Raw genomic sequence first — 12,043 nt, 5'->3', positions numbered from 1 at the left:
TTTGGCACATAGTAGGTACTTAATATATACTTATTAATTTAACTATTTGACACAAATGGAAAAAAGGAAATAAGCATTTATTTGTTGCACATTTACTATGCCCCAGGCACTTTACTGTTGATGAGAAGCAAAGTGATGAGTTGGAAGAAGATATCCCAGATACTCAGGCTCCTGAATCCCAAGGGCACATGCCATGGTGGTTGTGCATCATTGGAGCGCAGCCAAAGAGGAGGCCAGTTGTGGCTATAATAATAACAATAATAACAACAGGAGCTCACATTTATAAAGCACTTTACTCATCAAAAAAAAAAGCACACAACATAATGGATGGTGGACTTGGAGACAAGAAGACTTGAGTTCAAATCCACCTCTAGGCACTTATTATCTGTGTGACCCTGGAGAAGTCACTTAATTTCTCACTTCCCTCATCTGTAAAATGGGGTTAATAATAGCACTTACCTCACAAAGTTGTTCTCAGAATCAAATGAGAAAACAAATGTAAAGTACTTTGAAATCTTTAAAGCATTGTATAAATGTTGATGATGATGATGATGATGATGATGATGATGATGATGATGATGATGATGATGATGGGCAGAGTCAGGGTTATTTTTATTATTTATTTACATTATCAATAATAATAATTTCAGAACACCTGCCAATTATTCACTGTGTGACCCTGGGCAATTCATTTAACCCCTATGTGCCTAAGACAATCCCAGGGACGTAATTTACTAAGTCATGTCCACATTGGAGAAAGTTCTCACAAATGGAATTCACTGCCTTAAGTTGCTGCTTGTGTATTCCTTCTAGCAGCACAGTGAGGTAGGGAATTTTACTTTCACTATTTTACAGATGGTGAAATGAGACTAAGAAAGGCTAACTGGTCACCTAGGTAGAAGCGGCGGAGTCCTGATACAAACCTAAGTCTTCTACTTCTAGATCCTCCTGAGGTTTTCCATCCTATTTCAGCTTGCCCTTGTCCTGTTTCCTTTGTAGTCCTGATGGATACTAGAGGAGAGGAGACTTCCTGGGCTGCACTGGTTTACCCTGGCTCCTCCTGGTCCCTTTCCTGAGCAGACCAGGCTTCTTAGTAGGAGGAAGTACAATACAATGGAAAAAACCCTGACTGTGCACTCAGAGGACCTGGGTTCATATCCTTCTTCTGTGACCTCAGGAAAATCATTTCACTTTGCTGGGCCTCAATTTTCTAAACTGTAAAATGAGCAAGTTGGATAGCTGGCCCCTGGGGTCCCTTCCAGTCTTAGATCTATGATCTTAGAACCTTACTGCCTAAGATGAGAAAAGGCACTTTTGGCCTGACAAATGCTTCTAGATATTACAGAGCACCTCTATTGGGTGAAGTCACTGTCAGTTTGCAACTAGATAAGGTGGAGACATGACTTATTTCTGGCCCAGCTACCATCTTGTAACTTGAAACAAACCCTCATATGCTTGTCCTGTTTCCCAATTATGGAAATGTTTGCCACCAAATATTCTGTATGAAGGATTTTACAATAGAGAAGTGATATAGAAACACAACCATGTCTTAATACTGTGATACTTTGGGTCTACCTTTCCTCCTCTTTTTTTAAGTCTTTCCTCCTCCCCCCGCAAAAAAAAAAAGTACCTGAACCACATGATTCTCCCTAAAAACCCTCGATCTTAGGGGAAAAGACTGACTAGGATTTAGAGGTGGGGAGTGGGACAGGAATGGTATCTGTTCTATGGAGTCTAGGCTGGTCTTTTATGGATGTGGGGAGGACATTTTGGCTTCTTGCCACCAATAAATGGCCTATCCTGTCTGGAGTTTTCAGAGGTTTTACCTGAATTCTCATTGCTTTTCAAGGAATTTTCATTGCTATTCTGACCTAGTGTTCTGGCTGCTGTGGAGGCTGAAGGGAATAGTGTTTTCTTTTTTCTTCTTTAAACCTTAGTAATTGTATCCTTTTAGATCTCATTCTAAATAAAATTATTTTTGTTACCTTTGATGATCCACGGGTGGCTCATTACATTCTAATCTCAAATCTATATTGAAGTGAGCTAGGCCTGGCCTAGCATCAAGAGAATATTAGCAACTACTAAGTTTATATTCAATGAGAAAGCTCATTAGGAACTGAGCTAGAGGTGCTCACAGAGGGTCTGATTTGAATATACCCAGGTGCACTTCACTGGAACCTCAGAATCATGAATTCCCTTGTTTATAAAGAAAGCAGTAGTCAGAGAAGGGCTGGATTTGAGTCCTGTCCTTGCTGTTTTTTATTGTATAAATTTTTATTGTATAAATTTTATTGTATAAATTAGGGCAAGTAACTGATCCTCTTTGCATCTGTAACATGAACGAGCTGAATTTTAAAATCTCTTCTACTTCTTCCAATAGGAAGATGATATTGCCACCCATTAATCAGTACACTCTGTGCTTTCAGTTATTCTTCCAGTAGTGGGGATGGATTCATACTGACCCATCTGAGTACTCTCTGGCCCAGTCTGCCTTATGACCAATGGTCAAAGTCTACTTCATGTCTGCGGGTAGGATAGAGGAGAGGCTATTGGGAATCTATGGTCTTGGTAAGGAATGAGACTAGTATGAGCATGACCCCATGGCCCTGCTCTCATTCACACACTATTTTAATTAACAGAACTAGTCAGTCATAGGCCAAGAAGAGCTGACAACTTTTACCATCATTCCTAAGATGCTAACTGGAGAATTTTACTGGACTTCTCGTATAGTAGTCACAAAGCATACATTCCTTCTGAGCCACCAATTTGCTGGGCCTCAGTTTTCTCATCTGTAGAATGATGAGTTGTACTCACTTCAGAGATGACCTCTGAGTTCCCTTCTAGCTCAAGCTTTCTGATCCTATGATCCATTCTCCACCTTTCTTGCTCATAGATTGATTGCATATTTTAAAAGGAACTTCTATCCCCTTTGCAGTTTCTCAGCTTTTGTTCTTTTTAATGCAATCTACCATCACAGAAATCACAAATATTGTCCTGTTTTAGTGATCCCTGCCTTCCAACTGCTCTTGGTTGAGTTTAAGTGATCCTAACCTCCTAACCTGCCTTGGTAATAGTTTCCCAGATTTCTGTGTCCTGGGTTGAAGTACTGTAGTCTGGAAAAAGGAATATTTTTTAAAAAATTTTTCAATTTAAAAATTATTTATTTTCTCTCCCTCCCCCCCATCTCTCTTTGAGAAAGAAAAGGGAAAAAAAATCTCTGTAACCATCAAGCACAGTTAAGCAAAACAAATCTCCCCATTGGCCCTGTCCAAAAATGCATGTCTCATTCTGCATCAGCTTTCTTGCTGTCAGGAAGTGGGTAATTATTATTCATCATCAGTCCTCTGGAATTGTAATTAGTCATTGTACTCATCAAAAATCTTAAGTCTTTCCTCTTTCTTAAACTTGTTCCCGTACATAGTCCTGTTGTTTTATAAAGTGTTCTTTTGGTTCAACTCACTTCCCTGTGAATCAGTCCGTAGAAATCTTCCCGTGGGGCAGCTGGGTGGCACAATGAATAGAGCTCTGGCCTTGGAGTCAGGAGGACCTGAGTTCAAATCCAGCCTCAGACACTTAATACTTACTACCTGGGTGACCTTAGGCAAGTCACTTAACCCCAATCGCCTCACCAAAAAAAGCCAAAAAAAAAAAGTCATCCCAGGTTGCTCTGAAATCCTCTCTTTTGTCATTTCCTGAAGCACAAAATAATATTCCATTATGTTCAAATGCCTTATTTCATTCAGCCATTCGCTAATTGATGGGCATTCATTCCCTTAGTTTCTAGTTATTTGCCACCACAAAAGCTGCTGCTATAAATATTTTTAATATATATAGTCCTTTTTGTTTCTTTGGGGGTATAGCCCTTGAGCTGATATTTCTTGGTTAAGGGGTACTCACAGTTTAGTCAATTTGGGGGTCCAGTTGCTTTTTGGAATGGATGGTCCAATTCATAGTTTCACCAACAGCACATCAATGTGCCTGTTTTTCCTCAGCCCCATCAATATTTGTCCTGTAAAGAGGAGAATGTCTTTCAAAACAAAACAAAACATCTAGATCTTACATGCCTTCCTTCCTCCAGAACGCACAAAATTAAAAGACTGTGAATATCCACTGATCTCAAGAATCCTACACGGGCCATGTGAGAAAATTGCCAAAATATTTCTGATGGAAACGGACTTGGGAGAAGAAGTTCCTTATGATGTAAGTGGGAGTCAGGGGCATAGGGACTAGGGAGCATGTATTTTTAATAGGGACACCTGAGCAAAGCAGATAAACGATTTCCTCATTTCATCCCATTCATATTTTGACTGGTACCCCTGCTAGACCTTTGCAGATCCCCATCAGCCAGAATAGACTCATATCTATGGCCACTCCACTCTATTACCTGAAATGGACCAGCTATCTTCCTTACCTGTGTTCACCCTCCCCCTCCCCCTCCCCCTCCAAGAAATGGTATCACAAAGAAACCAAGTAAGGGAAAAATTGCCCTTACCCCACTTTTTTTCCCCTCAGAGATAAAAAACTTGATTGAAATTAGAGGGGTTTTTTTTTTTTTTGGTATTCTTTTGGACAACCTAGAAAAAATATTTTAACCAGAGATCTTAATCTTGAGGTCAAGATAGCTTTCATTAGAGCCTAGTCATTCTGGTTCTTGGCCAAATGATTAGCAAATCTCCAAAATTACCAGTGGGAAAAAGATTAGGCAATTGTAGATCCCACAGAGTCTATTCCCAAGACAGAATTGTTCAAATGTTGTATATCTTCCCTGTACCCCACCCCCTCCATTACTTTTCTGAGGGCTATTTCAAGTTCAATTCTCATTGTTCAAGAGAATGTGACTTGAACCACTCCCCCTGAGAGAGCTCAATGTGAGTGTATTTCACTATTGAATGCTTTTCCTAATCTTTAGTTTATATTTCCTCTAATGGATAATACCTCCTCTGAAAATAATAATGGGACCTTTTTTATTTTCTGCACTCACTGTTTAGTTTCTAGTACTTGATACCTAGGGATTTTGTCAGGGGCAGGGTGGGGGAGTAACATTTACAAGGAACTGGCATGTCTTGTTGCATTGGAATGCCAATGAAGCCATACTTGAAAAGCAAAAAAAAAAAATTTAAAAAACATTTTTAAAAAATATTAAATCTTCTTGGATCTTCTAGGTCGCTCAGTACATTAAGTTTGAAATGCCGGTGCTGGACAGTTTTGTTGAAAAATTAAAAGAAGAGGAGGAAAGAGAAATAATCAAACTGACTCTGAAGTAAGCAGTTCCAAAGAATCCACATAGTAGCTATCCATCAGGGTCACCACATGGATAGCAGAGTGGACATCCTCCATTAGGATGGCAAGGGTGCTTCACTCTCTATGGCCAAAAAGTCTTTAGGTTAATTTCAGTAAACCCAATCTCCCATCTGCTCCACCCTCATGCTCCATGGCATTTTTGTGTGGCTGCTATGACATCCCATTTATTTTTAGTTGGAAAGTAGCCTTGAGATCTATCATCCACATGGTACAAGGGAAACAGAGGCTACTGAAAAACGTGTCCCCAAGGTCAGAAACTCGGGGAAGTCCTTTGTCTCTCTGTAATCCCATTATAAACTGACAATGTGATAAAGTAGAAGGTAGTCTGGAAATATCCAAAGAGCTTTATGGGGAAAAAATGGGATAAGAATTCTTGTGAAGTGTAGGCTAGGTCCAGGGAAGAGATGTTTTTAAACAACAGAAAGTGTAAGCCTGGCACTTGCTTCCAGCACAGATATTTTAAAAGGAGCCAGTCAAGTGATGAAATCTGATTGCACCAGATGGTGTTTTTAGATCTTTGGAGGGAAAAGTGATGAGATATTAGCTGCGTGCTCTCAGATACAAGACAGTACTTTCCAATTATTTGGTTCCATTTAATTACAGATGTGATCAGGAAGACCTTTTCAAAGTTAGGTGATATTAGATCATCAAAATAGATCACAGCTCTACTTGCCCAAAGGAGGAAGGGCAGGTGAGGACCACTCATGGGGGATGTTCATTCAATGACCACTCATTCAATGCTTTTTATTGTTCAGGCAGACAGAGTAAGCCTAGAGTCCCTAACTAGCTTTGTGTTCTTGAGGAAGTCACTTTCATTTCCCCAGGCCTCTTGGATAAAATAAATGGCTTGGACTGAAGGACCTTTAATGTCCCTTCCAACTCTAAATTCTGGATTTCTATTAATTTTGGTGAAGAGCTACACCCGTGTTTTGTTTTTTTTTTTGTTTTTTTAAACACACAGTGCCTTGCATATGGTAGTGACTTTAAAAAAAATAATCTATGAAGTTGATCTTTCTTAAACCTCTCCCTAAACCATGTAATAGAGAGAAAATAGCTTTTTCCTCCTGGCTTACAAAGCTGAGTTGAGAATTCACCCGTTACCGGAGGTGAGTGTTTTGGGATTCGTACTATCTGGGGGAAATGCCATATCTTCTTATTATTGTTTATTTGACAAAAATAGTACAGCCTGTAAAAAAAATACAGCAAAAATCCGAGGCTCCAGAGCTCGTCAAAGATTCCTTTCTATCTCTGTGAAGCAGCCTCCAGAAATGAGGGTGCTGTTGGGGAGGAGCAAGGTTCAGAGAACTGAGGACATAGCCTAAGCCAAGACAGAAGTTACAAATGTTTGAGGAACCAGGCTCATGGGCTACACAGCCTTTCATAATAACAAAGCATCCAGGTTTTCCCTGGCAAGGATCCCACATTCCCTATTGCACAGGCTATCTAGCCAAGCCCTGGGTGAGATCTGTGCATTGTGTCTCCCATAAGGTTCCACACTCTCCGCCTGATGATGTTGCAGCGCCTGGAGCAGCTGACAGAGCCAGAAGAGCTGGCTTAGCATCTGGTTTCCAGGATGACCAGAGATAGCAATGTCGGGATGTGGAAAAGACTACAGGATGCAACCACCTGAAGCCAATCAGCTGTGATCTTTGATATTCATCCTCTAATTGCCACTTAAACCAATCCCCCAGAACAACTGGGGGATGGACACACTATTTATCTGTATGGCACTAACACCTTGTCTCTTGCTATTAATCACATTGCTCCACATCTGGAGTTGTTCACTCATCACTGTGGGGACCAGACCAGACCTTAGGGGAAAGGGAACTTTGATATAAGGTACCTACAGCTGACCTCTTGCTTTTGCAAGAGGATTCCTCAGAGCTTGGCACAACCCTCCTGATTGCTTGGTAATGGGGATTAGTAGTAGGCCACGTGGTATGTGTGGGGAGGAGTGATAGGAACCACTGGTTGCCATCCCTGCTGCCCTTGGGGTGGCAGGTGCCTGAGTAGCGGGTGTGTCAGGACAGCCCATCTGTTCTTTGCCTTGGGTAATGTCTCTGAATAACCTATGCCCACTGGTCCTTTTGTCACCACGAAGGGGTGGTGTGTACATCACATAATTTGTGTTCTCTCCTTTTGCCTCTGGACTATGAATTCACCATAACTCACACAATGTGGGTGTGCTGCCATGCTAGAAAACACCGGTCTACTGATGGTCAACAGAGTCGACTTTGAAATACAGGTATTTGTAACAATGCCTACTTCAATATGGTTTGGCCTTGAATATTAGGCTGTCATGAATCTCTTCAGTACAAACCTGAAAGCCAAAGTCACTTACATTTTTCCCCTGTCCCCCTCCAAAAGTCAGTCGTACAAATGTTTCAGTCCTGGTTCTTTACGAAAGCAATGAGATTTGTGGAACTTGTATCAGGTAACTCATTATGGGAACACTTCCAGTTTGTTTTGGTCACTTTTGAAAGGGTGTTACCACTCTATTAGCATGGGTATAGGTCCAAGGGAAGGACTAGTTTTCACAATGTGCCCAGATAACCATAAGACAAAATATTAAATGAGAAGGGTATCAGAGAGGGGCAAAACAAAGTGCTTTATGTGGCCCAAGTGGAAGAAGGTGATGCCCAGGGGCATGTAACTACTATTTCTACCTCTGAAACAGTGAGTATAATGCTTATTAATTCCTTCAAAGTGACACTGAAGTCATGAATGCTTGCATTGGGAGGAAAGGGCTTCAAGTTCCCAAGAAATGCGATACTGAAGAAATCTTGTATTTTTCTGCTAAGGAAAAATTCCGGGAATGAAGTGGCCTTTGCAAAAATATGCATTCACAGGGAACAGCCACTGGAAATGCTTGGTCAAAACAGAACCAAACCTCTTGCCTAGATTCACTTTTGGGACCACAGTTTCATGACCTAGCTCCCCAGCCATCTTCTAACCCTTTCCCCTAATAAGTTGATAACAACTTTGGAGCAAATGGATTTCTGAGAGCTCCAAAGTCAACAAGCATTTATTAAGCACTTAATGATCATAATTGTCTTCTTTGCACATAAAAGTTGCATCCCTGGGAGCATGAGCCAAGATCAGCTGAAACTCACTTGTCCTGCCCATGCCCTCAAGGGATTTAGGAGAAATCTGTGTGCGCTTTTTTTTTTTCCCTAAACCAGATCTGTGATTTCATCACTGTAGTAAATTCCCTCTTCTAAGGCAGCTAAGTACCTGCTCTGAAGGTTATAATCTAACGGAATTAGTTGCCTGTGTCACTGAGACATTAAATTACTTGTCTCGGCTCCCATAGACAATACATGTTGGTGTCAGGACTTGAACTCAGCTCTTCTTCACCGTGGGGCCAGCTCACCATCTATAATGTCTGGTTGTCTCTCTGTGTACACTTGTGACACAACAATTCCTGTGTCTGTGTCCCTGGGCCTGATATGGATCACTTCTGGTTGTGTTGAACCAGTAAAAATTGAGAATATTTATTTCAAGATTTTCCTGAAACCTGTTCTGATCTCACTCTGTGCAAGCTGTGAATGAGATCTAGTCATTGTCCTATAAAAGTTTTTATTAACAGAGACTCAAGAAGCTCCTCTCTCAGTGAAGGTGGAGGAATAATAGCTAAGAGAGCGTGCTCTTTAAAATTGTTTGCTTGTGCACATTGCCTGCTTCCTCGGACCTTTGGGTCTTGTCCCCTCACTATGGGTGTTGAATGATGTTTGGCAGTTAAGTCCACTTCTGCTCCCTATTAAAGACAAAATATAATCTCTTTGAATTCCCCAGTACATTTCCATCAGCTGGACTGAATCTATAGGCCTTATTTAAGAGACATTGGAGAGGAGATATTTGGAATTAACCATGGTTTGTAGAGTAAGTGCCCTGTAAGATTCTAAGCATTGGAAACCTATTGCAAAGACCAACCTTTGGGTTTGGGGGCTTCCTCTAATTGCGCTTATTTTTTCCTCTCTTTTTTCCCTACTGTATACAATCCATTTGTTCAAAATTTTAGAAAAATTAGCCAAGAGAAGACAAATAGAAAGCTGCTTTCTTCCTCTATAAGTTTGAGTATTTGAAGATAGCTGTTTACTACACACATACAAATAAAGCTTCAATATTTTTCTAAAACAGTTTTTATTCTCTTCCTTGTCAGACTTAGATCAGCTAATGGGTTTTCTTGCAAGTGGAAGTACATTGGATAACTCTACAGTTGCTGTGATATTGTGGAGCCTGTTAACAGTGGGTAGTCAGAGGACTCAGTCCTGGGGATTTCCCGGCACTCCTCACCTACCTATCTCCCCTCCCCCCCATCATTCTGCACCCTTGTCCTGCCTGTCCTTGGAAAGCAGATGCAGCCATTATCTAGAGCATTGGTTTAGTAGGGAATTGTCATGGTCAGTTACCAATAGTGAACTACCTTTAGGAAGTTTCAGCTTGTGTCTGGAAGAATCGTTCTTCCCTGCTGCCATTGTTTAGCAGGTCAAAAATCCCTGGCATGAGCCTGGCTTTGCTAATTGCCTAACATAAGATGGTTAATGAAAACCAGCACTGTGGGAATTGACACCATCCAATCTTTGTCTGGGGCCATTCATGTCCTACTTATCTTTGTGCGCGTATAATGTGCACATAGCAGATGTTGAATGGATGAATGAATAGAACCTATAGAAGCTTCTGTGAATAGAAGAGGAAGTTGATTGATGAAGACCATTCATTATTTGCCAGAGTTAAACTCATAATCCGTTTGTTCAATTCTTATTTTTTTTGGGGGGGGGCAATTGGGGTTAAGTGACTTGCCCAGGGTCACACAGCTAGTGTTAAGTGTTTGGTCTGAGGCCGGATTTGAACCCAGGTCCTCCTGACTTTAGGGCTGGTGCTCTATCCACTGTGCCACCTAGCTGCCCCCATTTGTTCAATTCTATAACAGTGCCTCATCTTGGAGTGCAGGTGGCCATGGGTTCTCAAAGGCTCTGCTAATTGAACACAAACCATTCAACATGTACTTATTGAACAAACATTAATCAGGAGGCATATGTTAGACTCCCTATGTGTCAATGTGTCAAGCACTATTCTAAACACTAGTGCTTACTTTGTACAAAATTGTGGTAAGCCCTGGGTAAGAGATAGAGTTTAGATAAGTGAATTTTCCTGCCCTCAGGAAGTTACAGTCTAGTAGATGGAAATAATTATAATACATGACACTTTACAGGGTGTCCCAAAAGTCTTAGTGCAGCTTGAAGCTATTAAAAGAACAGGTAATATAGTTGGTATTATTATCCTTATTTTATAGATGAAGAAACTGATACCCAGAGAGCTCCAGTGATTTACCAAGTTTCTCACAGCTAGTAAGAATTGGAGGAGAGATTCCAGTCAAGATCTTTCTGACCTTAAGTCTAGCGTTTTATCACCAATGTCATGCTTCTTGTTTCTTAAAGGGAATTTCATCTGTATGTGAATATACATGTTGTTATTAATTCACATTTATACAATGTTTTATAGTTATGGAGTGCTCATTCTATGGTACCAGGTACCACCAAAGCCTATCCTTATACAACCAAAGTACCTGCCAAATGAGCACAAGGGCAAATCAGTTGCACACAGATGATGTCCAATACCACAATATAACAGATATTTATTGAGCACCTATTGAGCGTTGGGTACTGAGGGAAATACAAAGTTTGGGCAAGACAGCCTGTGCCTTGGTGGAATTTCCAATCTAAAAGAGGGATATTACATTCAGAAATAACAACAGCCCATAGTAATGTTTTAGATAAGTAATGTTCTAAATAATACAATAGCAAGCCTTCACCACAACTAGACTTTGTTTTTAAAGAAAATAAGATTACTGCAATATTCAGTTACCAAAAGTACTTTATAAAGTTATAAACATGTGCTGTTATCAATGTGGATGAAAAAAGCATTTATTAAGTGTTCTATGTGCCAAACACAATGCTGAGTACTAGGGATACAAATAGGGGAAACAACTGAGACAGTCCCTGCTCTCAAAAAGCTTACACTTTAATTAGAGGAAATGTATAAAAGAAAGTCGAGCAGTAGAGCAGATGGAAAGCCTGGGAAGACCAACAACTCAGCATGGCAAGGCCCAGAGATGCAAAGGCTAAGTAGGTTAGATGATGATGCTGGGGACTTCAGGGCAGGTAGTAAGGCCTGGAGGATATTAAGAGATGTTAGCGGGGCAAATGGTCAGGCCTCGTTGCTTGCCATCTTGTAGGAAGGAATGGAGCTACCAACTCCCTTGTCTTGCAAGCCCTGTGAGCGGTCAAGCGGCCCAAGTGATGGGGGAGAGTAACTGGGATGGAGGTGGGTCTGCCTGCTGCAGGGCTGTCTGGAGTGACTTCTAGGACAGTCTGGGGCAGAAGGAAGAAGAAAAAGAGAAGAGGAGTAAGGAAGAGCAGAGTGCCCTCGTCATGAGTTAGAGTAATTCAAAAGGAACAAAATAGGTGCAACCAAATTCTCTTTTACTTCTCCGGGCCTGTTTCCTCATCTTTAAGATGAGGGGATTAGACTAGTCACTAGAGGATTTAGAAAGTCTAGCTCTAAATCTGTACTGTGAATTCTCCCAGGTAAGCATTCCTAGCTGCTTCTGGGATTCTTGCATAGATTTAGGTCACCTCACCATGTTGGAAGTTATCCATGTGCTTCCTAAAATGTGGCATCCAGAAGTAGAAGAAATGAGCAGAAGTTACAAAGAGACAAATTAAGTTTTGAGTTAAGG

The 12,043-nt window shown here is 40.9% G+C and overlaps 1 protein-coding gene across 5 annotated transcripts in view; it reads left to right on the top strand.

The window, feature by feature from the left end:
- Positions 1-9,440, top strand: part of RASSF4 (Ras association domain family member 4) — an 81,134-nt gene extending 71,694 nt beyond the window's left edge. For 4 of the 5 annotated variants that reach the window (XM_027847397.1, XM_027847400.1, XM_027847395.1 and 1 more), the window contains 3 exons: positions 4,079-4,200; positions 5,163-5,260; positions 6,790-9,440. In XM_027847397.1, the coding sequence (XP_027703198.1) occupies positions 4,079-4,200; positions 5,163-5,260; positions 6,790-6,859 (290 nt within the window). In that variant the 3' untranslated portion in view covers positions 6,860-9,440. The remainder of the gene's footprint in view (positions 1-4,078; positions 4,201-5,162; positions 5,261-6,789) is intronic. The other variant, XM_027847399.1, reaches the window with a different exon arrangement.
- Positions 9,441-12,043: the final 2,603 nt, after the last annotated feature.

Source organism: Vombatus ursinus, unplaced genomic scaffold (genome assembly GCF_900497805.2).
Source record: "Vombatus ursinus unplaced genomic scaffold, bare-nosed wombat genome assembly UNPS02015404.1, whole genome shotgun sequence".
Lineage (NCBI taxonomy): Eukaryota > Metazoa > Chordata > Mammalia > Diprotodontia > Vombatidae > Vombatus > Vombatus ursinus.
Note: the sequence above shows the minus strand (reverse complement) of the source record. Positions and strands in the feature narration are given on the sequence as shown.